This window comes from Epargyreus clarus, unplaced genomic scaffold (genome assembly GCF_041222505.1).
Source record: "Epargyreus clarus isolate Ecla_fem2 unplaced genomic scaffold, WU_Ecla_fem_2.2 ptg000036l, whole genome shotgun sequence".
NCBI classification, from domain to species: domain Eukaryota; kingdom Metazoa; phylum Arthropoda; class Insecta; order Lepidoptera; family Hesperiidae; genus Epargyreus; species Epargyreus clarus.
The window spans coordinates 2,520,338-2,547,830 of NW_027332241.1; the positions used below are offsets into that span (position 1 = coordinate 2,520,338).

A 27,493-nucleotide genomic window follows, 5' to 3' on the forward strand; every position below is an offset into this window, starting at 1 on the left:
TATAGCAAAAGAGTATGATATGAACTTAACCTTTGCAGACAGAACGAATTTCAATATCATGTCATGTTTTTGACACTACAGGTGATTGTTCAGTCGTAAAAAAAAATGCATGAAACTTGTCTCGTAATCTTTAAGTTTGGTTTTTAAGGTATAGTAACTTCGATTTAATTCAGATGCTTTTTTTGGATTTACGTATGCTTTGATATGAAAAATAGTAAAAAATACCTAGTAACAAAGTACCATTTCCATGATAGCAACCCCGAAGCGAACATAGCGACGTTTCTCAATGCATATTCACAGATAACTTGGTCGCAGTACACTATCCCAATACCATATTTTTTATTTCGATCTGGCGCGAAAATCACGAAATCAACCTTATGATCGACAAACGTCCATCACATGTCACGTAACTAAATAGTCTGTGGAGTATATTATTAAAGCGGAAACGTCATAGCCCGCGTCATTTTCCATCAACTCGTTCGGTTGGCCGGTTCGGTGCTATTAATTTTCACATTCGATTTTCACGTTTATTCAGTTTATAGGCGTGTCGAAATTCCTCGTAACTATTTTTTTTTGCTATACCGTATAATATTTTTAATATTTAATTGTAGAAAAGTGATTTCGGTGTGAAGTGGTGAAATTATTTAATTTTCGACTATGGGTGCGCGAGTATCAAGAGATGATTTTGAGTGGGTTCATACCGAGGAGCCTCATGCAAGCCGCAGGAAGATCATATTGGGTAAGTTACGTCATTCTATTTAAATTAATAGTTAATTTTCGACAAACGATAAATGGATTACAACAGCTCGTAAGACAAAACTATGTAACGGTTCATTCCGTATTTTTCCGGCAATTGTTACCGATTGTGGATATGGACTTTATTAGCAAAACTTTTGCGATGTGAAGTAATAATATTATTACTAAATTCATCATACGTTTTTTACGGGAAGTCGTAATTAAATTACGGAAAAATAAACATGTCGAAATAATGTTCGACCCACCCACCATTCCTACAATTCGTAAACAAGACTTCATTAATCGTAGTAAAAAAAAACTTTATTAAATGAATAACAGTATTTATTATCTCTGTTCTTGGGAATAGAACAATCAATTATTTTATATAACATTTTTTTTTATTTAAATAAAATGTATTCCAAGAAATATTAATGTGTATTTTGTATTTTTCATTTTCATCTATACTGCCCACTGCTGGGCACTATTTTTGGAGTGAGAGTTGGGTTGCCACCTATTTTTTACAGATAAAGTATATTGGTTATTATAGGTAAGAAAAAAAAAGTACTTAGTATCAAAATAAAGTACACTTTATATATCTATTAATATATTTAACTTAAGGGATGTCGCGTTGGCGAGTGACGACATCGATTCAGCACCAATCAATAATTGTCGTTTAAAGAAAAATACTTACGCCTAAACTTTTAAATCAAATCATGCGAAATAAAGTATTTTCATGTATTTTATTGTTCTCATAAAGTATAGAGTATAATTACCTGAAATAACGTACAATACTTAATTGAGTTTACCTAGGTGAGGGCTAAAGCCATAGTCCACCAGACTGATCAAGTGCAGATTGGTAGGCTTCACGATTCATTTAGAACTTTTTTGGAGAACTTTTAGACAAGTTTCCTCATAATGTATTCTTTCACTGTTAAAACATGTATTATAATATGCATAACTTTGAAAAATCATGGTCCTAGGATTCGAACCCCAGACCTCCTGTACCCTTACCATGAGTTTTTACGGTTCAACAAATATGACTGTTTGATATAATGATATGTAATATATTATGATATAACCAAGTTATGATATAATCCGCTAGGGGCGCTGATTGGAAATTGTATGGGCAAATACGTAAACAAATACCAAAACAGTCATATTTGTCAAAACGTAAAAACTCATGGTAAGGGTACTGGATGTGAATACAAAATAGAAGTAACATGGCACTGTAGTTATAGAAAACTTATATAGTACATTGCTATACAAATAATAAAAATATTTCAAAGCAAACAATGTGTATATTGTGTTAAAAATATGTAAGAAAGCATTTAAACATGGTTGATTAGGAGTAATAAAAACTTTGCTCAGTCAGCATACAATTTTTTTGCTTTAAAACCTTATCTTTTAGCCTTGGATATTCAATGCTACTGTAAAATTATGAAACTTATGAATAATAATTATATGAGAATAAATAATTATATGAGACCAAAAAGTCAGGATTTTCTCTATTTTCATGCTAGATAAATAAATAAATGAAAAATCCAAGTCTGTACCATTGTAACTGCAAAAGAAATATGTAAGGAAAAATGAGAAAAAATTACTAATAATTATATGGTTTAGTCACACTTGAAGAAAATCAAGTCATTATTGTACTTTTTTATGATAAGGATAAAGTAGCATATAAGCATGCAGTCCATATGATGGTAAGTGGCTACTGCCACTCATGAACATCGATAATCAACCCCAGATAAGATAAGATCCCTTAAGGTTGGCTGAAAATGTCAACTCCTGTTAGGGGTAGTCCTCAGGGGTAGCATTAAAATTAAAACAAAACAATAAAATTAGAACAAGATTACCTTTAAAAATTATATTTCCCTTACCACACCCTTCAAACAACAGCGCTTAACACTGCTGTTATTAGAAATAGGTGTGACATTGGTGCCACAAAAGTTGAACTACAAAGGATTCTTTGAAATGTGATTCTACGTAAATAATGCTGCCCTAACTTATACAATTTCTTGTATGTAAACAGAGTATGTCAAGTAGTCATGTTCTTAGGGAACGTACCCATACTACGTGACCCATTTAGGGGGGGGGGGGAGGGAGGTCTTTAAAATGTCACGCTAAGTCATAGGAGCGGGGGGGGGGGGGGCTTAGATTTTTGTCACGTAGTACAATTCATCGAGAGAAATCTCGCAAGCAAGCAAGTCGACGAGAATCCGTGCTACAGGCGTATACAATAACGTCGTTGTACGATCGGCTGCTTTTGCTCGTCTCGCCGGCTCAGGACACAGTTCCCGATTTTTTTTTTGTTTTTTGCTCGTCGCGCCATTTCATGACACGTTAAGGCATACCTAATCCCAAATTTACCTAGTACAACCCATCTCTAATACTACGTAACTATTAGAAGGAGGGGGGGGTCTTAGCATATACTACGGGTGGTCACGGGAGGGGGGGAGGGGTCGAAAAATATTAAAAAATTGGTCACGTAGTATGGGTACGTTCCCTTATCATAACAAGTACTAAAATGTACAACTAGTAACCAATCGATTGCATGTATGCGTTGTATTTTACTTGGGTCTTTCAACATAAATACCAGACTATGTTTAAAGACTTTTTGTAATGTACCGATTCGCTAATTGAGATCTGACATGCAGATATTCCCGGGTTTGATTGCCGGCCAGACGGATATCTAAATGATGAATTTAGGTTTCTGGGTCTGGGTATTTGTGTATTTGTCTCTATGTGTGTCCATAGTACCCACGATACAGAGAATCCTAGTGTGGGGCTGTGAGTGTAGAAAGCTAGTTCCAAGAAATATTCCAATATATGTTATAAGCCTAAGTAAAATTTCTAATGATTTTCTCAATTATTTTATAATGAAGAAGTAAACAAGCATGCAGTCCACCTGACGGTAAGTGGCTATTGCCGCCCATGGACATCTGTAATCAACCAAAAATAAGATTAGACTCCTACCTGTGCCTGGTAACAGATATGCCCGCTACCCCTAAGGAGTAAATTGAAAATCCTCAGATAAGTATGTTACTACATCTTTCAAACCAGAACACAGCAGCGCTTAACACTGCAGTTATAAGGCAGAAATGGGTGTGACGGTGGTGCCGCCGGAGTCAAACCACAAAGGGATCTATCTCCTTCTTACTATTATTACTATTTACTCTGCTTTTTGCTTTACTGTATATTTTTACTGTACATATTTTAGGGAAAAAATGTTGAAAACGTAATTATTTTAAAAACGAAAAACCGATTGCTTAAAAATATAGCATTTGTCACTCCCACAATATGGACGAATACAACACCTCATAAGTTAAAATCCATCAAGCCACTTTGTACTTTAGCATAGTAAAGAATGAGACATACATTCATATATGTGGGATCGTAGAAATGAGAGGTCGATGGTGATATTTAATTCTTATTTTATTTCTTAGAGCACATGTCAAATCCTACGTACATCGTTTTACACTCTCTTCAACTGACTTCCTTCTTCAGTGTTGCTACTTTGACTTAATCAAACTACGTCAGAGTTTTTATATAAAAATAAAAAGTAAAACTAAAATCTAACCATGTAGGTATTATCCCACATATATACATACATATGTACATACATATGTATGTATATATGTGGGATAATACCTACATGGTTAGATTTTAGTTTTTTTTTTATTTATATATAAGAACTCTGACGTAGTTTGTATGAGTGAAAGTAGCAACACTAAAGAAGGAAGTCAGTTGGAGAGAGTTTAAAACGATGTACGTGTATTTTGACATGAGCTCTGAGAAATAAAATAAGAATTAAATATCACCATCGACCTCTCATTTCTACGATCCCACATATATATATATATATTATAAAAATCCAAAATCGATTAAATCTAGAGTTCAATCACGCGTAAAGCGGGTGAAACCGCGGGGAACGGCTCGTATCACAATAAATATAGTTATCGTAACAGCCGTAAATAAGTAATCCAAAATATTTACATGCCAGATTACGAAATATTAATCTCATTCCTTGATTACGATTGAGTATTGACGAATTTTTCCATTTATTATCGAAATTATGTTTTGGGTGCGTAAAAAGAAACCGTAAAAAGTTAATGGAATAAGAGAAAATTTGCCCCTAAATTTTGAGCTACTTTCGTTAATAACTTTGTTATTTATGGTTCCACGTAAAAAAGTTAAGTGGAAATTAATTTAGGCGATAAATTCAATTTCATTGTATATTTGGCATGATGACAAATTTTGAAAACCCCTTCTATAATGTACGTACATGTCTACTGATTCCAAAAATCGTATTATTTCGGCAATAAATTCAGTATTAACGAAAATAATAGCATATTTTTATACTTATTTTGAATTAAGCGCGAAAACGCTCGCGGGTGTCATGGCGTCCGTTGGTGACGTCACATTAGAATATCCCATACAAAAGTTCAAGCAATTCAGTGACATACTCAAAAATGACGTCATTCGCGCCCTAACTAGCGTTTTAGACAAGATGGCCGACTGCAGTATTTTATACTTTCATTTTATTGTAAACTAGCTGACCCAGCAAACCTTGTACCGCCTCAAAATCTATTTATCAAATATATTTCATATAAAATATAGCCTGTGTTACTCGTGGATAATGTAGCTTTCGAATGGTGAAATAATTTTTAAAATCGGTCCAGTAATTTTTGAGCCTATTCATTACAATCAAACAAACAACCAAAGTTTTCCTCTTTATAATATTAGTATAGATATAGTAAATCTTATTTTTTTTCTTAAACTGCCTCATTTTTGAGAATCCTTTCAATATATTGTTTTTACATAAATCATTTATTCTTAGATTTTTTAAAACTGTCATCATGCCTATTGCAATTTTTCTATATGATGAATACCATAGTTTACTGGAAAAATCGTGCAAATTATTTGCACCCCATATAATCCCAGCCTCTCAAATAAAATTGCGTCTAATTTGTCTTCTATAATAACAGTGCCATAGTGAAAAAGAAGACATCGCCATCTAGTAAAATGTACAAAATTATTTGACTATTTTTGTAAAAAAAAATTGGTCGCACGATCGATGAGGATAACTAGTTGTATTTAGAAGCTGTTGTTAGCGCATTTGTTTGAACAATACACTAATTAGTTCTAATTGTAAACGAGCATTTATCATTAGACCGTGAACGTGAGAACGTACTTAAATTTGTAGTCAGACTACTATATTTGTAGTTTTTTTTTTTTATAATATAAGAGTAGCAGACGAGCATGCAGTCCACCTGATGGTAAGTGGCTACTGCCGCCCATGGACATCTGTAATCAACCACAGATAGGATTAGATATTCCTACCTGAGGTCGGCCACAGATGCGCCGCTACCGCTGAGGACTAAGCTGGAACGCCTCGGAAAAGTCTGTCTCCCTTACCACACCCTTCAAACCGGAACACAGCAGCGCCTAACACTGCTGTTATTACGTAGAAATAGGTGTGTGTGGTGGTGTTGTATGATTAAAAAGTGGTCGTATAGTTTGATCCAGGATGTACCACCGCGATACGTATATCTAGCGTGTAGTATTTGCGTTTCGATGGAAGGATGGGGGCACCGTCGAACCACCCACTTAACAGTGGGGTTGGTTTATTTTTGATACTTGTTCATTATACAGGGTTACTGAAAATTCGATACATTCCCTTGGAGGGGTAAAAGTAAAGCTCATTTGCAATGGGTTTTGTCATTAAGTACCCTAACCGATAATGATTTGTTTTTGAGATATTCAAGTTTCTGTGTTTTTAATTCTAAATACCGATTTCAGGTAAAAAATAAAATCCTCCTAAGTGAATGTCCTATTTTGATCCTATTTTTGTGCATAATCTTATACCTAACATCTCAACACTTCCTTAGAATGACAATTCTTTTTAAAAGTGTATTTGGAGCACATCTTTCTAAGTTCCTCAGGAAGAGCATTCCTAAGCTGCGCTGATTGGAGCGTGAAAGAATTAGAGAGAAACCCAGACCGGTGAAGAGGTAAAGACAGAGCACGAGAGTTAGATGAACGTAGCTCCCGCTCCCCATATCGTAAAGTTTAAGAGTACTACTACAGCGTATTGTCATGCAGGAACATTTGATTTCATGCTAAATCCAAAATAGTGGATGCCTCAAGATGATAACAATAATCTTTTATGCACGTACTTTATATGGGTATCAAAAGTAAGGGTTTTTTGAGAAGAATACGAAAATCAAAGAAGTTTGTTTTTATTACTTGAATATTAAAAATATTTTAAAATCCATCATCATCATGTCCTTTAGACAAGCTACCGGCAAACAACAAAGCCGGCATTAGTTAGTCATATAAATACCTATATAATTAACACAATTTACCTCTTTCATACATATACCTAATAGACATGACCAATCTATGTGATCACAAACACCGAAGGCATATTAGCAGATTATTTTACCGGATATACATGTAATCAGTGATAACGGCTTATCTCGCACGCCCGTGGGCTCACGTGTGATATATCGCGATTTGACGTGTTTTTGGTATTCGTATTAGTCATAAATAGGGTTGGCACATAAGCAGTTATGTTATGTTACTGAAAGTGGTAGAACCCTTTGCGGTTCGACTCCGGCGGCACCACCGCGAAACCATTTTCTGCCTAATAACAGCAGTGTCAAGCGCTGCTGTGTTTTGGTTTGAAGGGTCATATGGTATGGGATACGTAGTTTTCTGAGGCGTTCCAGCTTAGTCTTCATTCGGTGTTAGCGACGCATCTGTGGCCGACGTCAAATAGGAATATATAATTCAGTATGGAGTTGATTACAGATGTCCATGGGCGGCAGTGCAATGAGTTTACATTGAGTTTCGATAAAATATTATACATAGGCCTCCGGTGGCGGACTAAGGTCGTCGGAGGCCCGGAGCGGAAAGTTGAATGGAGGCCCCAAAAGTGTAAAAAGATTATTTGATTTTACAAAATGACAAATGTGTCATAGAGTTATTTGCCTGTCATTCAGTGACCTTTTTTTTGCCTCAGACGACCTGTTATTAGCAATTGTGTTTGGAGGCCCCCCCAGGATTTGAGGCCCGAGGCGGACAGACCTTAACGAACCCCCCCCCACACCCCTTCCCCCCTTAAGCCGCTAGAGGGTGGTAGAGCCCTGAAGTAGAACCCTTTGTGGTTCGAACACCCGCCACACCTATTTCTGTTATAACAGCAGTGTTAAACGTTGTGCTGTGCTGTGCGCTGTGCAGTGCTCTACCCTGAATTGAAGGGTGTGGTAAGGGAGACATAATTTTCCGATGCATTCTAGATTATTCCTCAGGGGTACATGCTACGTCCCTGTAGTTCCGGGACCAGAATAGGGCTACGGTATCCCCTGCCTGTCGTAAGAGGCGACTGAAAGGGGCTTCCGGGGTTGCGGGCGGCAAGAGTGGGAGCTCAAACCGCCCAGCCAGCGACCCCGGGAAGGACGGCGTATGTGTGGTCGCATACCGTCGTGTACAACAGGCGGTGTGGCGAGCGGCATGCTCACCTGGACAGAGCCCGACGGGGCAACGCGCTAAGAGGACTCCGGTTGCGTTCCTCTGGAGATACCGGAGTCCTTGACGCAGCGCTGAGGACGGCCACCGGGGGGGTTTTAGTGCGGTAAGAATCCCACATAACTCTGTGTCGCTCCCACAGCACCGGGTACCTTTCGAAGGTTTCCCCCTCGAAAACAAAAAAAAAAGGGGTACATGCTACAGCGCGCAGAGTATAATGAGTGATGACCCTAGTTAGGGCTGCGATAGGATCTAAGTTATGTCATTGATATTACTCATTATTTATTTGCAAGGTCGTGATAAACACGCAGAGTGACATTTTGATAACTTGTAATTATATATGATAACAATTGGATTTTTTTTGACATCAATACAACAATAACAATTCTTTGTAAAACTCTTTTTCCATCATCATCATTATCAACAACCCATTACTGGCCCACTGCTGGGCACGGGTCTCCTCTCATAATGAGAAGGATTAGGCCATAGTCCACCGCGCTGGCCAAGTGCGTATTGGTAGACTTCACATACCTTTGAGATTTTTTTTTTATAAATCTCTCAGGTATGCAGGTTTCCTCACGATGTTTTCCTTCACCGTTTAGCAAGTGATAATTAATTTCTAATACGCACATAACTTTGAAAAATCAGCGTGCCTGGGATTTGAACCTTGGACCCCTCGATCGAGAGGCCGAGTTTCTTAACCACTAGGCTATCACTCTTTTTCCACTACCCGGTAACCAATCATGTTGAAATTTGGCGTGCATGTATGCATCTGATGATAATGCAATCACCATTTAAGGTGGTAGAAGCCTTAGTGGTTCGACTCCGGCGGCACCACCGCCACACCTATTTCTACCTAATAACAGCAGTGTTGGGCGCTGCTGTGTTCCGGTTTGAAGGGTGTGGTAAGGGAGACAGACTTTTCCGAGGCGTTCCAGCTTAGTCCTCAGGGATAGCGGCGCATCTGTGGCCGACCTCAGGTAGGAATATCTAATCCTATCTGGGGTTGATTACAAATGTCCATGGGCGGCAGTAGCCACTTACTATCAGGTGGAATGCATGCTCATCTGTTACTCCTATATTATAAAAAAATCACGGGTCTCCTCAGGATAGGAAGGATTAGGCCATAGTCCATCTGGCCACACGCGAATTGGTAGACTTCACATAACATTGAAAACTTTTTTAAGATCTTTCAGATAGTCAGGCATTCACAACATTTTCCAGCAACGTTAAAGCAAGTGACAATTAATTTCTAACACGCACATAATTAAAAAATCAGAGTTACGGGCCTGGGATTTGAACCTAGGCCCCCTCGATCGAGACGAGTTTCAACCACTAAGCTTGAGGGGAAAACCTTCAAAAGGTACCCGACGCCGTGGGAGCAACGACGGGTTATGCGGGACTTTTACCGCACTAAAACCCCCCCGGTGACCGTCCTCAGCGCTGCGTAGAGGACTCCGGGATCTCTTAAGGAACGCAATCGGAGTCCTCTTGGCGCGTGGCCTCGTCTGGCTCCGCCCAGATGCTTATGAAGCTCGCCACTCCGTGTGGAGCGTACGACGGTATGAGGCCACACATACCATCGTTCTTCCCGGGGTCGCTAGCCAGGCGGTTCTAGCTCCCACTCATGCCGCCCGCAACCCCGAAAGCCCCCTTTTAGTCGCCTCATACGACAGGCAGAGGATACCGTAGCCCTATTCTAATCTAATAAGCTATCGCTGTTTACATTACATACATAATATACTTAATTAAATTTTCATTTGTTACAGAAAAATACCCGGAGATAAAGAAGCTGTACGGCTACGACCCGATGTTCAAATGGGTGGTGACGGCGATGGTGGTGACCCAGCTGGCCACGCTGCCGTTCGTTGCGAGCCTCAGCTGGCCGGTGATGCTGCTGCTCGCGTACTGCTTCGGCGGGGTGATCAACCACTCTCTGATGTTGGGTGAGTTAACAGCTCTAGTGATATATTGTAACTTGTAACACATGGTCCCACGTGATCGCACTTAAAATTCCTAAAGCGCATTTTCATCATCGCCACACCTATTTTTGCAATGTTAAGCGCTCCTGTTTTCCGCTTTGAAGGGCGTGGTAAGGGAGACATACTTAGGCTACGTTCCAACTTAGTCCTCAGGGGTAGAAACGAGTCTGTGGCCGACTTCAGTACCCTTACCATGAGTGTTTACGTTTTGACAAATATGACTGTTTTGGTATTTGTTTACGTATTGCCCGTACAATTTCCAATCAGCGCCTCTAGCGGATTGTCTCAGAACTATAGTGTCAGTAACGTAACATTAAACGTCTAAATTGACAAAATAGCGCTTTATGTTTTGTCTCTCTTTGTTGCGAACATGTGAGGCAGACAAAAAAACTTGAACACTTATGGTGACGTTTACTCAGTCTACTGAAGCAAACGGAGCAGAATAATGGATTGAGTAAACGTAACGTAATATTGTGGGATGTTTTGAAAACTCATGGTAAGGGTGGGTACAGGTAGGATTCTAATCTTGGCTGATTACAGATCTCCATGGGCGGCAATGACCTTAAGGTGGACTGCATGCTGTTTACTATTTTTTTATAATATAGGAGTAGCAGACGAGCATACAGTCCACCTTATGGTAAGTTGCTACTGTCGCCAGTGAATATCTGTAATCAACCCCAGATAGGATTAGATGCTACCTGAGGTCAGCCACAAATGCGCCGCTACCCTTGACGACTAAGCTGGAATACTTCGGAAAAGTATGTCTCCCTTACCACTTCACACTGCTGTTAGTATACAGAAATAAGTGTGGCGGTGGTGCGACAGAGTCGAATCACAAAGAGTTCTACCACCTTAAAAAAACACAAAAGAATAGTGCCTCAGCTCGGATATAACCACGAGTAAATTTACTTAATTGAAACTAATAACCATTCATTACTTCAGTCTACGAATGATTAGGGGGGATACAGTTCTCAATCATCATAAATTGAGTACACGACACGACTCTTATCAAATCGAATCGATTTATACGCATTAAATGTAGGTAAATAAAACTATTTGGTATAGCAGATAAAAATAAATATTAAAATATTTGGCCAAGTGCGAATCGAACTCTCGCAATGAGGATTCCGTACCACTAAATTTTCATTTATTTTTCATTTGTAGTATTTGTTATCATAGTAACCATACAAGTAAATGCATTGTGAAATTGTGAACTGTATAGGTACCTATTACGGTTGAACAAATAAAGTGAAAAACGCCGAATAATGGTTATTTGTATTGCGACCCCATTCAATGAGACTTTTTTTTTAATTTTTAGTATTTGTTTTAGCTACCGTTATAAATACTCAAAAAATTACTCGTTAAAATTTTCAAGTGCCTATCTATTACGGTTCAAGAGACTATGACAGACGGACAGATGACGAAGGCTTAGAGATTTGGTTCCGTTTTTAGTCTTTGCGAACGGAACCCTAAAAAGTATTTAAAAACAAACATTTTCGTAATTATTATTGGTTTATTTTTGCAAATACAACTCTGCCAATGATGTCTAAAGAGTAGACAGGCATTAATAATATTTATTAGTATGTTATATACAAGTCATAAAACTAACATTGTACTTACACTTAACTGTGGTGAAGTATGGGTAATACGATTATTCACTTCCAACCAAGGTCACAGACATTTGTCGTCTGAATATGACGTCATGGAAAGTATTAGACTAGCATGCTAGACTATTTTTTATAAAATTAAATATGAGGGTGGTAGAACCCTCTGTGGTTCGACTCCGGCGGCACCACCGCCACACGCACACCTATTTCTGTTATAACAGCAGTGTAGCGCTGCTGTGTTCCGGTTTGAAGGGTGTGGTAAAGGAGACATACTTTTCCGAGGCGTTCCAGCTAGTCCTCAGGGGTAGCAGCGCATCTGTGGCCGACCTCAGGTAGGTAGGAATATCTAATCATATCTGGGGTTGATTACAGATGTACATGGGCGGCAGTAGCCACTTACCATCAGGCGGACTGCATGCACGTCTGCTATTCTAAATTATAAAAAAAATATATTACACTGAGGGCCTTAGTCCGCCACTGATTGCAACTCCTGTGAACTCAGGTCGCCTCATACTCGTAAGTCGTATGTAAGGCAGCCGGCACCCTTCTACCGAAAAAAGTACTGCTTCAAACTAGAAACAGATGTGCCTCTAACACATCCCCGATCACTATATTGGTTTCAAAAGCTTTCAAGTTGCCATAATGTAATCAACCACTTCAAGCGATAGAAAATTATAGGAATCCCGATACGTACATATATAAGTGTTTATGTTACCTTATCTATACAAGTAGATCAATAAAATATACCGAGTATTAGGCTATTAGCGATAAGAAACAGAATTGCCTATTTCATAGAGCTATAATTTCACGGAATTTTCTATGCTTGAAAGACATCACTTGTTTGATATCGTCATAAGTAAATAAATAAAATGCTGTTGTCGTGGAGCGTACTGGGTTTGTATCCAGGCAGGCACAAATTTTGTATTTTTTTTAAAGGTCGTATTTTGTGGTTGCTTAGTACGTATTATTTTCGATTTATGGTAAAAATATTGAGTGGTTTTATTGTCTTGTTTAAAGGGTGTGTTACGAAATAATTATGAGGCATCCCAGCTTAGTCCCTAGTATAATAACGCATTTGTGGTCGAATTCAGTCACGACCTAATCCTTCCTTGGGTTTATTACATTAGGAATCTTACGAATATAGAGTTTCGGATCTAAATACGAATACGGATATGTATTGGATTCGGATATGGTTACGGTTATTTCGGATTATCCGATAGTTTTGTATATTTCCAATTACGGATATGACATTCCGGATTCCGTTAGGGTTTCGGATAAATTTCAAATATCCGATAGTTTCGGTTAGGTCCATAACTCACCAGGGGATAAGAGTGGGGCTTCCATACGTGTTAGACTTAAGCCTTTCTTGACGATAAGTCAATATGGCAATTGCTATTTACCATCTGATACTTCTATCATCATCATCATTCATCATCAACCCATTACTGTCCCACTGCTGGGCACGGGTCTCCTCTCAGAATGAGAAGGATTAGGCCATGGTCCACCGCGCTGGCCAAGTGCGTATTGGTAGACTTCACATACCTTTGAGATTTTTTTTTATAAATCTCTCAGGTATGCAGGTTTTCTCACGATGTTTTCCTTCACCGTTTAAGCAAGTGATAATTAATTTCTAATACGCACATAATTTTTTGAAAATCAGAGGTGCGTGCCTGGGATTTGAACCTCGGACCCCTCGATCGAGAGGTCGCGTTTCTTAACCACTAGGCTATCGCTGCTTACTTCTATAAGAAATCTAAAACATCTTTTTGTTTTCAGCGATCCACGAAATAGCCCACAACCTCGCGTTCGGCCACAACCGACCGCTACACAATAAGCTGTTCGGTTTCTTCGCCAACTTGCCCATAGGCATCCCTATTTCCATCAGCTTTAAGAAGTACCACTTGGAGCATCATAGGGTAAGTATATATTCGTCGTCAACCCATTATTATCTCGTTGGTTAAGGATAGGCTATATTCCACTTGTTTGAAAACCTATTTTTATATTTCTCAAGTACGCAGGTTTCCTGCTCATAATTAATATTAGTTAACCTTTTTTTTGTTGACGAGGGGGAAACCTTCGAAAAGTACCCGAAGTCGTGGGAGCGACGACGGGTTATGTGGACCTTTTACCGCACTAAAACCCCCCGGTGACAATCCTCGGCGCTCCGTAGAGGACTCCGGGATCTCCAACCGGAGTCCTTTTATCGCATTGCTCAATCGGGCTCCGCCCAAATGACTATGAAGCTCGCCACTCCTTATGGAGCGTACGACGGTATGCGGTCACACTTTCCATCGTTCTCCCCGGGGCCGCTGGCCGGGCGGTTGGAGCTCCCCTCTTGCCGCTCGCAATTCCGAAGCCCTTTTTTAGTCGTCTCTTATAACAGGCAGAGGATACCGTAGCCCTGTTCTGGTCCCGGAACTACAGGGACAAATATTACTTAATCTATCACTGCTTCAATTACAGTGAAATAAATTAATTACTAAGCAGTGCATTATTACGCAGTCATAGCCTAGTGGTTAAGAAACTCGGCCTCTTGATCGAGGGGCCCGAGTTTCAAATCCCAGGCACGTACCTCTGATTTTCCAAAATTATCACTTGCTTAAACGGTGAAGAAAAACATCGTGAGGAAATAGAGATGGGCAGAGGATTTAAACCCAATGGGTGGATACGGGTTTAAACCGGGTATTTTGGGTGAAATAGGGTTTAAACCCAAATAAACACCCAAACAGCGGGTGTAAACTATTGTCATTCATATTTTTATTTTCTTCGTGTAATATCATTTTTAAAATAATATTGTAAACAATTCACTAAATATGCGCTCTAAAAGCACATATTTCATTAAACTACGCTGTTATAGTCATGTTATAGTCCATTCGGATGTGTTACATTTGGGTTGCAATTTTCGAAGACCCGATTTTATTTTATAGATGTCAATGATTAGTGTAAAGGGCTTAGTGTACAGTTAAATCTTAATTTGTGGAGTCCCAACTGTTGTCCCTCGGCCGCCATCTTGAAAAAAGGGGCACTAAGCGTTTTTACGCTCTACCAGGCAAACTATTCGTCGCACAGAAATTTAGTAAGAACAATTATGGTTTCAAATTGATTTATCTATAATTTTAGTTCTATAACTTTTTGTCGTTAAACCAAAAATAACAAAGATAATAACAATAATAGATTAAACTTTGGGAAGACTTTTTTTAACTTTTTTCTAATTAATTTACAGAAAATGACATTGAAACATTTTGATAGAGGAGTTTTTATAGTCCGGTCAATTTAGACATAAAAATAGTAATCAAATAACATAAAGCTAAATTTCCGTAGAGACCTTGGGTTTACCATCACAAGTGGAGTTCTAAAAGTCCTCATCGATGTGTGTGTCGGCACTTATTCGGGGTCAAACGTCAAAATTTTCGGCTTTCTGGATTTTTCTCGAAAACGGTAAATTTTATCGAAAAGTACCTTGGACCAAAGTTGTAGCACTTAAAATTTTCTATAAAATAATGTTTATATTTTTTTTCTTAAAGCTATAATTATTAAGATATTACGTAAGAATTACATTTTACATTATATGCCCATATTCCCACACCACCTGTGCAATAGTATACGAGAGGTATATTTATTTGTTTTAGTTGTGCGATATTTGTTTCGTCAAACAAATAATAATTAAAAATGTAATAAAAATAGATGAACCCCTAAAAATGTTATATTTAAAAATGTAAAAACATTAGAAATACAGTAAAAACCTATAGTATATCTATTAAATAAACATTTGAACTATTTTAAAAGCTTTGTGTACATTTTATTAACTCATTTTATAAACACCCAGATAAATACCCAGTGGGAGGAAATAAACGGGTATTTATTGGGTTTAAACCCTGCACAGGGTTTAAACCGGGTTCTTTGCCCATCTCTATGAGGAAACCTGCATACTTGAGAAATCCTGAAAAAAAATGTTTTTAAAGGTATGTGATGCACTTGGCCAACACGGTGGACTATGGCCTAATCCTGCTCATTCTGAGAGGAGACCCGTGCCCAGCAGTGCGACAGTAATGGGTTGATGATGCTGATGAGGATGAAATTAATTACAGTACCAAGGCGACGAGGTGATAGACGTAGATCTACCGACGCTGTTAGAGGCGAAGTTGTTCTGCACTACGGGCGGTAAGTTCGTGTGGCTGGTGCTGCAGCCGTTCTTCTACTCGCTGCGGCCGCTGGTCGTGCGACCGAAGCCGCCCACTCCGCTCGAGCTCATCAACTTGATCGTGCAACTGTTTTTTGATGCGATCGTCATTAAATTGTTTGGTGAGTTTGTACTTTTTTTTTTTATTTAGGCTTCGGGTAACGGGTCTAGTGGACTAAGGGGAGGGAGGCGGAGGGCGGTCCGCCCCGGGCCTGTCAATTATATTGTGCAATATTGCGAATTGTGCAATATTATTGAGCGTATAGGGTTAATATTGAACATTGTGCAAAGATTGAATGAAAGTTTGAGCGTGTTTAATTTTTACTGCACCTAATTTTTTATTGCATCGTTTAGGGTCAGTATTGTGCAATATTTTTACTCAAACCGAATCATCTTTTGTTTTTAATAAAAAAAATGGGTTCTTTACAGAGCACTTTTTGAATGTCAATTCATCTACCACCACTTCACAAGGTGTTTCGTTATGGGAAGAACTATTCTCAATCGATTCTATTCTCTGACTGAACACGAAAACATTGTGCAGTTCGTATTATTGTGCAATATAATTGCTTGTTTGTAATCAGAGCGCCTTTCAATCTTCTTGTACAATAAAAAATATTGAACAATGTTATTGTAGGTCTAAAAAGGTCTTCAGAACCAAAAAATCTGTGAAATGTGTATAAGACGGCGAATAAAAAAAACTCACCGGAAATATACGTATTTTTGGCGAATAAGTCTATGACATATTGTAAAATCAAAAACCGACAGATAAAATCGGCATCATAAAGTTGGTTAGTAAATATTCATTATTTACTAGTCAACTTTGCATAAAATTTTTTTTTAGGGTTCCATACCCAACGGATTAAAACGGAACCCTATTACTTAGACTTCGCTGTCTGTCCGTCTGTCACAGGGCTCTATCTCTTGAACCGTAATAGATAGACACTTGCAATTTTTACGAAATATGTATAACAACAAATACCAAAAATATAAAATCCAAAATAAATGGGACTGTATTTTTTGGAAAAGCTTATGGTATTAAGCTTTTAAGCTCAAAACCAAATAGTAGTCCAACATTTTTCGAAAACAAACAAACTATAATAATATAGATAGGGTTTCATTATGAAAGGTTTTTGAAAACAGTCTGGTGTTCTCATGCATAAGGAAAATCGATTAACATGACGAATACGTAGATAACTAATATATTTACGTTGTAATGAATAATACTAGTGAGCCAGACGGACATCCTGTCACAAAAAAGTGTATTTCCCTCATAGATTAGTAAAGATACTTCGCCGCCTTGAAATTGAATGAAGCCACAAACGGCTTGTTAGTAAGTTCTTTTTTTGAATTCTTGACAAATAAAAACATTTTTAGCGAAAATTTTCGAATACTGCGTAATTTACATAATAAATAAGTAATTATTTCAAATATTTTACGGACATTTTAGCACGGAGACGTGGCAAAACATTTTTACGCAACTATTTCAATTCTCAAAACTGGGTACATTTTCTTGTTAGGAGTGAGTAATCTTTACTAATCTATGATTTCCCTTTAGTTATTCATTTCTCAGTTGAGGTCGCGTTCCGATCCCGTGAAGTTTAAGAAATAAATAATAGTTAAAATAAACTAAAAAAAAACGTTTAAAAACACGCTTTCATTGCTAATCGAAAACTTTTAAACTATTATTTATTTAAATTTTTTTAGTCTGTGACAACAATTGGGGTAATAATTAATCTAATAAGGATAATGGGAAACTGTTAACAAATTATAACAAGTTATAACGCGGGCCGACCCGCGTGGCGGAGCGGCCACCATACCGGTCTGACGCGCAAAGGGTCCCGGGTTCGATCCCCGGCCAGACAGATATCTAAATGATGAATTTAGATTTCTGTTTCTGGGTCTGGGTGTTTGTGTATTTGTCTATGTGTGTCCATGGCACCCACGACACAGGGGATCCTAGTGTGGGGCTGTGAGTGTAGAAAGCGTTTATTGTTTATTATTATTGCATTGTCATCGGTCCTTGATACGTGTGCAAAGTTTAAAATGTATCAAGCTTCTAGAAACGGGTGAAAATTGAGCTCAAAGATTCCGTTACATACATACATACATACATAGATACAACCCAAGCTATTAAAAGCGTGTTAAAAATATTGTAACTGACAATTTGTAAGTGCCGCCGTTGGCCTATACAAAATAAATATATTTCATTTAATTTTGTTAATTAACTTAATTAACCGATTTCCCAAAGGAAACAAGTTATCTATTCGTCGCTTATATATATTTTTATTACACTTTATTGAACACCTATTTCTGCCTAATAACAGCAGTGTTAGGCGCTGCTGTGTTCCGTTTTGAAGGGTGTGGTAAGGGAGACAGACTTTTCCGAGGCGTTCTAGCTTAGTCCTCAGGAGTAGCGGCGCATCTGTGGCCGACCTCAGGTAGGAATATCTAATCCTATCTGGGGTTGATTACAGATGTCCATGGGCGGCAGTAGCCACTTCCCATCAGGTGGACTGCATGCTCGTCTGCTACTCCTATATTGAAAAAATAAATAAATAAAAATAATTTGCCAAGTACGAGTCGACCTCCCACATGGAGGCTTCCGTACCACCAAATGTCCATAATTTTTTACTTATATTAAAATATGTTTTATTGTTCTTATTTGTGTTTATTATAATAGCATTTATAATAGTAAAAGGATTGTAAAAAATCCTAGTATGGTTTAACAGTTACATCGAAAAATGTCGAAAAATACCGGTTTGTTGTATGGAGACCCCTTTTAATATTCAACTTTATTTTATTTTTAGTATTTGTTGTTATAGCGGCTACCGTTATGCATCCTCTGTAAAAAAATCATGTGTCTATCTATTACGGTTCCGGAGATAGAGCCCTGTGACAGACGGTCAGACAGCAAAGTCTTAGTAATAGGGTTCCGTTTTTACCCGTCGGGTACGGAACCCTATAAAACTAATGATGCAATTATAATTTTCGTCAAAATAGTCCTTGTAACTTCTTTCAGCATTTTTATAGTTTAAGATTTTTCCATCCATGTATATTAGTAATAGCATCCTGTTAATTTACAAGTACATATTAATTTCAAGGGTTATAATGCATAAATTAGTAAAGATTACTCACTCCTAACATGAAAATGTACCCAGTTTTGAGAATTGAAATAGTTGCGTAAAAAAGTTTTGCCACGTCTCCGTGCTAAAATGTCCCTAATATATTTGAAATTATTATTATAAATTATTTAATTATCATGTAAATTACGCAGTGTTAGTTATTTATTCGTAAATTTTCTCTAAAAATTTTTTTTATTTGTCGAGAATTAAAAAAAAAAGAACTTACTATAATAAGCCATTTGCGGCTTCATTCAATTTCAAGGCGGCGAAGTATCTTTACTAATCTATGTTATAATGTAAGTTAATATATTATACTTTTATTTTCAGGTTGGAAGACCCTTGGTTACCTATTACTAGGGTCTCTACTAAGCATGGGAGTGCATCCTGTTGCAGGTAATAAATATATAGTTTAAAAACTAAAAAAACACGCTTAAATCGCACAAGGAAAATCATTAATTCTGGTTCCTGACGATCCTGATGAGGAAAATGGGATAACATTATTAAAATCGTGCGTTGTTATCGGTTCTTGATAATTGTTCAAAATTTTAAATTCAAAATTTAGTTAATCGGACCGTCCAAAGTGGGTAGAAATCGAGCTGAAGATTCATTATTTATTTATTTATTTATCTTAAAACACCATTACATCTATCCTTACAGGCTAAACACCCAATACGATAGAGAGGCCTTATTTTAAACATTTAAACTAAATTCCTACCTATATTTTTACTTCATTGTACATATTATATGAAGCACAACTATTGCGAATTCACTCAAGTTACATGAAAAAACGTTACATACTTACATACATACATAGATACAACCCAAGCTAATAGAAGAGTGTTATAAACATATTTTAATCGTTTTTTAGGCAAATATGTATTCAATTCATCTGGCGATGAGTGGTCACTGCCGCCTGTAGGTATCTGTAACCAAGTCCATATTGACCAGGTTCTACCTGAAACTGATCATAGATGCATCGCCACCCACGTTCGCACCCATGTCCGAAACCCAAGAACAGTTTCACGCTAGAAATAGGAGTATCGGTGGTTCCCCAACAGTCGAATCAACCTGCTACGAAACCTTGCTCTTCTGGCTCAGTCCTCAGAGATAGCGGCGCATCTGAACGACCTCAGGTAGGAATATGTAATCCTATCTGGGGTTGATTACAGATGTCCATGGACGGCAGTAGTTTACCATCAGGTGGACTGCATGCTCGTCTTCTACTCCTATGTTATAAAGAAAAACAACCTAACTAAAAAAAAAAACAAAAATCAATGCCAATGATTGGAACCTATACCTTCAGATCCACTAGAATTCAACTCTTTAACAAACAAGTATGAACCGTAATAATGTCCTGATGGCTTTTTCCTTTCCCAGGTCACTTCATATCCGAGCACTACATGTTCAGGAAGGGCTTCGAGACGTACTCGTACTACGGGCCGCTGAACTGGATCACGTTCAACGTGGGCTACCACAACGAGCACCATGACTTCCCCGCTGTGCCCGGCAGCAGGCTGCCCGAGGTGAGTGTTATTTATTTATTTATTTATTTAAATCATAATTACAGCTAACATTACAGGTTTATACCTAATGCGTTAGAGTAAGACAAAAATAATTGTTATACATTAATAAATTTAGTTAATATAGTCAGTTATAGAAAATTTCAGATTAATTGGTACATTTATAATCAAGTAGGTACATCGTTACTTACGTCAGTCATAATTAATTATTATATAATCATTATTTAATTTCCACAATAGATTAAAGTCAAAATTATTATATGTTACAAAAAAAATATGTCAATAATCAAATATGATAATTACATAAATCAAATCAGAAATTAAAGTCAATATATTAAACACAATTAAATATCAGTACGTAGTTATGATAGGTAGTGAGTGAGGTATGTAGATGATTATGTGTGATATGAAGTGGTAGAACCCTTTGTGGTTCGACTCCGGCGGCACCACCGCCACACATATTTCTTCCTAATAACAGCAGTGTTAGGCGCTGCTGTTATTAGGTAGAGTTCTGGTTTGAAGGGTGTGGTAAGGGAGACAGGCTTTTCCGAGGCGTTCCAGCTTAGTCCTCAGGGGTAGCGGCGCATCTGTGGCCGATCTCAGGTCGGAATATTTAATCCTATCGGGAGGTTGATTACAGATGTCCATGGGCGGCAGTAGCCACTTACCATCAGGTGGACTGCATGCTCGTCTGCTACTCTTATATTATAAAAAAAAAATGCAGGTTCAGGAAGGGCTTCGAGACGTACTCATGAAGTATCATGATTATGTCTATGTGCATGTGAACAGGCTGCCTGAGGTGAGTGTTGATGGGTAGGGAGCTAGTTAGGCAAATAGGTAGATTGTGAGGTAGATGTAGGGAGCGAGGTATGGAGGTGGGTATTGAATTAGGTAGGGAGCTAGATATTAAATTAGGTAGGGAGTCAGGTTTTGAGGTTGTTGGGTAGAAAAGCAGGTAGGTAGTGAGGTAGAGAGATAGGTAGGAATGAACCACAACGAGCACCATGACTTCCCCGCTGTGCCCGGCAGCAGGCTGCCTGAGGTGAGTGTTATGATAGATAGGGAGTGAGGTATGTAGGTTCAGGAAGTGCTTCGAGACGTACTCATGAAGTATCATGAATATGTCTATGTGCCTGTGAAGCTGCCTGAGGTGAGTGTTGATGGGTAGGGAGCTAGTTAGGTACATAGGTAGTTGTATAGGTTATCCCTGTAGTTCCGGGACCAGAATAGAGCTACGGTATCCCCTGCCTGTCGTAAGAGCCGACTAAGAGGGGGCTTCTGGGATCGTGGGTGGCAAGAGTGGAAGCTCGAACCGCGCGGCCAACGGCCCCGGGAAGGACGGCGGTATGTGTGGTCGCATACCGTCGTGTACAACAGACAGTGTGGCGAGCGCCAAGCTCACCTGGGCGAAGCCCGACGGGGCAATGCGCTAAGAGGACTCCAGTTGCGTTCCTCTGGAGATTCCGGAGTCCTCTTCCCAGCGCCGAGGACGGCCACCCTGGGGGAGGAGGGGGGGGTTTAGTGCGGTAAGAATCCCACATAACCTCGTGTCGCTCCCATGGCATGGGGTAGCTTTTGAAGGTTTCCCTCTCGTAAAAAAAGGCAGACAGAAAGACAAACAGACACATTTTTGTTTCTGAAAATCGATATCTTAATCCATGCCCAATTAAAAAAACGCCCCGTATGTTAAACATATTTCAATTCAATTTCAAGCAGGCACAAATTGTTAAATCTTTGTAAGTGTATCTATTGGATAGATTGAGGATTAATAACAAGTGCTACTAGACCTTATCAAATTTCGATCTTTAGGCAAAAATTGGATATCGATGATCAATAACATAAGTGAATCATTGTCATTGAAAGATTAAACACGCCAAGTACGAGTCGAACTCGCACGTGGAGGCTTCCGTAACACCAAATGTTCATTATTTTTAAGCTATTGCATAGCTTCTATCGCGGGCCTTGAGCGTGGAGACCGAATCCAGAAATTCCGTAACGAAAAATCCTAACACCCCCCATTCCGACCGGCACAGCGGTGATACTTTTAGTAGCGATCTCTGCGCCCCGGGGCGCACACGCCAGTTGACGGGTTAATGACTTTTTGAAATATCACGCTTTCAATATGCATAAGTTGATAAAAAATGCTATGCAATAGCTTTACCGAGGCAGTCTCCGAGTGCCACACGTATTTTTTACTTATTTTTAGGGTTCTGTACTCAAAGGGTAAAAACAGAACCTTTTACTAAGACTTTGGTGTCTGTCCGTCTGTCACAGGGCTCTATCCCTGGAACCGTAATAGATAGACACTTGATTTTTTTTAACAGAGTATGTATAACGGTGGCCGCTATAACAACAAATACGAATAATAAAATAAAGATGATTATTAAAGGGGGTCTCCTTACAACATTTTTCGATCTAACTGTTAAACGGTACTACGAAGACAGTTGAAACTTTTACAATGCGTTTACTACTATAACTGCTATTATAATAAATACAAATAAGAAGAATAAATACTTAATATTTATAAAATAATTAACATTTCGTGGTACGGAAGCCTCCATGTGCGAGCTGGACTCGTATAGTCCGCGCCAAACTGCTAGTCCGCTCTGAATATAGAAATGAATCGCGTCGCCATAGCAAATTGTATGACTACACCTGCTCGCAACAACTTCAGAGCGGACTAGCAGTTTGGCGCGGACTATAATAGGGTCGGTACCCTATTATACCATACCATTACCATTTTTACCATTTGCTTACGGAACCCTAAAAAGAAAACAATACGTCACAGATTGATACAGTGACATAATGTCGTTATCTTTATCAAACAATGAAACACTAATCCCTCGTATCAGCCCATTGTGTGGAGTGGCTGAGATTTGTTATCTTTTATCTTTTGATAAGATACGCCTTGTGTAAATGCAATCTTTTTTAGAACTAGATTTTGTACTGACTTTGTTTGTTTGGGTTAGTACTGTGTAGCAGTGAGAAGTATTATTTCTTAGATGTACGTTAGTAAGAAGTTACACTTCTTTGGCATTGTCAATGCATAGTTTACGACTTAATCCTTACTAATATCGATTAAAATAATCGAAGTTTTGGGTCCAAAAGAAATTCTCCGATTAATCGATCTAAGATCGCCATCCCTAGTTCCCATGGTATTTCCGGGATAAAAACTATCCCATGTCCTTTCTCGGGTCTCAGACTATCTTTGTACAAAATTTCATTAAAATCGGTTCAGTGGTTTAGGCGTGAAGAAGAGACAACCAGACAGACAGACAGAGTTACTTTCGGATTTATAATATTAGTAAGGATAAGGATTACAAAAATACTACTTAAAAATAGCCTATGTTACTCACACAATTTAGACGATTCCCACGACAGGTTTGGACTACGGAGTGCCAAAGAAAGAGACATAAATAAATAAATAAAACGATTTCAACACTCACAGCCCCACTAGGATTGCCTATATCGTGGTTGGTATGGACACACACAGAGACATTGACACAAACACCCAGACCCAGAACAGATAACTAATTCATAATTCAGAAATGTCTAGCCGGGAATCGAACCCGAACCCGAATGTATGGTGACCGCTCCGCCACGCGGGTCGTCAAATAAAAGCATATATTAAGTATGCGTTTATACAGGGTGATTTTTTCAAATAGGCCTTAGGGCCAAATCCAAAATTATAAGGATTAGCGAAAAGTGCTGAAAGGAGATACGAGGCCAATTTTGATAAAAACTAAATTTGCATCATCAGATTTTTTTTAAATATTTTTCTCCAGCCGGGAATCGAACGAGTATATTTTGAAAAAAAAAAAACAACCCTGTATACGCACGTAAAAAGCGAAACTATTACAAAACAAAGTGCAAAAAATATTACAACATACAAAATACATACGTAATGTATTGTAACATACTTAATTTTCTATGCAACACTTTCAATATTTACTAGCCAACTTTGTGGTGTCGATTTTTCTTAAAATCTCTCATAATTGTAATCTAAACGCCTCAAAAGAGGTATAACTTCAATAATGATTATCTAAATATATACAACTCAAAGGTGACTGACTGACTGACATAGTGATATATCAACGCACAGCCCAAACCACTGGACGGATCGGGCTGAAATTTGGCATGCAGATAGATGTTATGACGTAGGCATCCGCTAAGAAAGGATTTTGATCAATTCTACCCCCAAGGGATAAAATAGGGGATGAAAGTTTGTATAAATCTTCTTAGTTAATAATATTACTTCGTAACGCGAGCGAAGCCGTTGGCAAAACCTCGCAAAACATATGTAAAGAACAAAATGAACGCAACGTTGTTATAAGTCATACTCAAATAGTGATATTAAAAGTTTTTAAAAACAGACAGACAGTTGATATTTTTTGTCTATATATAGGATAGTCGACACCTGTGGGTGACACTTTCATTGTATGAAACGATGAATCAGAATTGTATTGAAGTATTCTTGTAAATGTACTTATGATAATGAGTAGAAGTGAGTAGATATACAAGAAACACTTCATTATGTTGAAAGGTTAGATAAAACTTTGATTTTTTTTATATAATATGGGAGTAGCAGACGAGCATGCAGTCCATCTGATGGTAAGCTACTGCCGCCCATGGACATCTGTAATCAACCTCATATAAGATTAGATATTCCTATCTGAGGTCGTCTATAGATGCGCCGCTATCCCTGAGGACTAAGCTAGAACGACTCGGAAAAGTATGTTTCCCTTATCACACCCTTCAAACCAGAACACAGCATCTTAACACTGCTGTTATTAGGAAATAGGTGTATGTGGCAGTGGTGCGGCCGAAGTCGAACCACAAAAGGTGATACATACACACGCACATAAGAAATATATATATATATATAAATACAGTAGGTCTGAGAATCGGCTACTATCTATTTTTCATACCCCCAAGTGAAAAGGGATGTTCACCCACATTTTTTTGTTTATACGGCAACATAACGTTTGCCGGGTCAGCTAGTTAAATATAAATTCAAATGAGGTTTCATGCACCGTTTTCTGAGAACAATACAATAAACAAAATGATGTTACTAAAAATGTATTTCAAAAATCTTTCAATAGATTGTTTGTCACATTATTTATTATGAAACTTTGTAACTTTTTACTTCAAAATAACTAAAGTAATTTAATAATTTACATTTTCCAGGTGAGACGCATAGCCTCGGAGTTCTACGACAACCTGCCCCAGCACAACAGCTGGTCGAGCGTCCTCTATGATTTCGTGATGGACCCCGACATAGGACCCTACGCAAGGATAAAGAGGAAACACTACGGCTTGGATAGCTAGACTTACCACTGGTATTAGGAATCGCCGCTACTCGATAACAGAGGGCGTTACTGGTTGGGCGCCAAACTTCTTGTCCGCTCTGAATAACGAGTCGCGTCACAATAGCAAGTTAGTGTGCCCTTACGTTGCTACGGAGTATATGCTTGTGGTTGTGTTCGACCGCATTGGCTCTCTGACTACACCTGCGCGCAACAACTTCAGAGCGGACTAGAAGTTTGGCGCGGACTATAACTTGAAACGCGTTATCGATGTTTTCTAAGCTTTTGTATGTATGACGGTTGTTGCTTTTGATGTGAAACATCTATAGCCGCACGTAAAACCGATTTCTACACCGTTTTTACGTGCGGCTTTTACGTTTACCGATTTCTAAACCGTCGCCACGCTATACGATGGTATATATATACAGTCTATATGCAGTAGTGTGTACGGTGTGGCGACGCGTCGCCATGCGCAAAAATCGTAATATTTTATTTTATCATTGACATATTTAGTTCCTATCACAATATGTTCTTTTCTGCATATTACTTTTACAAAATAATGTCGATGTTTCACATCTGCCAGGCGTCCCGTGACGGCTCACATTGTTTTTTTAGGAATGAGATTTTTCCAAAAACTCCCAGTGTAATAGATCTAATGTATTTTTTTTTTACTTATTAGCCAATAATTGGTTGACCTTTCCGAGTTAACGAAAAATGCTTAAAAAAGTAACTTGGCAAAAAGTTAATGGGTATTAAATGATATTGGTAGTCTGTTTCTTTCATCGTCCATGTTTAATCTACATTTGTAGAATGTGTATTGTACATATAATAATAATATATAGAAATAAATAGGTTTCCCAAAGAAAATGGCGCATGAAATAAAATAGCAAACTAACACTGACTCGGATACCCGAGTGTCGTACGCCCGAGTTTAAATGCCCGAGTCTATCACTTTAGAAATGTGCAAATGAAATAAAGCACAGTGATTAGTTTATACATTCATAATGGAATGTTTTTTTTTTATTATTGACTCTGGTACTCGAGTTTCATCAGATTTGAATGTATTATAGCATCTAGAAAATAAAGGCAAATAGATAATGCTGATATATTTTGTCTAATACAGACTCAAATACCCGAGTGCAATATGCCCGGGTCACCAAAATTTATTAGTGTTTAAAAAAAGAACTGTGCATGAAATTAATACGTAATATATTTGTTAAACACTCGAGCATTTGAGCAGCATAAGCCCGAGTGTTACAAAATCACAATTTGTAATAATGTTCACAAAAAACGAAGAGTTAACGTATGCCCGACATTGATTCGGGCACCCGAGTATCATACGCTCGAGTTTTATTAATTTCAATTTATTTGCAACTAAAAAGTAAAAGGCCACAAAATAAAACAGTGAATGCCTGACATTATGTATGTTACTAACTCGGGCATATAAACGTCACAGGCCCGAGTTTTAACAAATACAATTTATTCCATTGTATTACAAAATTTGTTGA

General features: G+C 38.2%; 1 protein-coding gene across 1 annotated transcript; it reads left to right on the plus strand.

Moving 5' to 3' along the window:
* The first annotated feature begins 440 nt into the window (after positions 1-440).
* ifc (delta4-sphingolipid-FADS-like protein ifc) lies at positions 441-26,329 on the plus strand. The gene is made up of 7 exons (XM_073092524.1): positions 441-739; positions 10,038-10,214; positions 13,634-13,773; positions 15,946-16,159; positions 19,487-19,552; positions 20,537-20,682; positions 25,867-26,329. Exons 1-7 carry the CDS (start codon positions 658-660, stop codon positions 26,005-26,007), a joined length of 966 nt encoding a protein of 321 aa, XP_072948625.1. The 5' UTR covers positions 441-657; the 3' UTR covers positions 26,008-26,329.
* Positions 26,330-27,493: the final 1,164 nt, after the last annotated feature.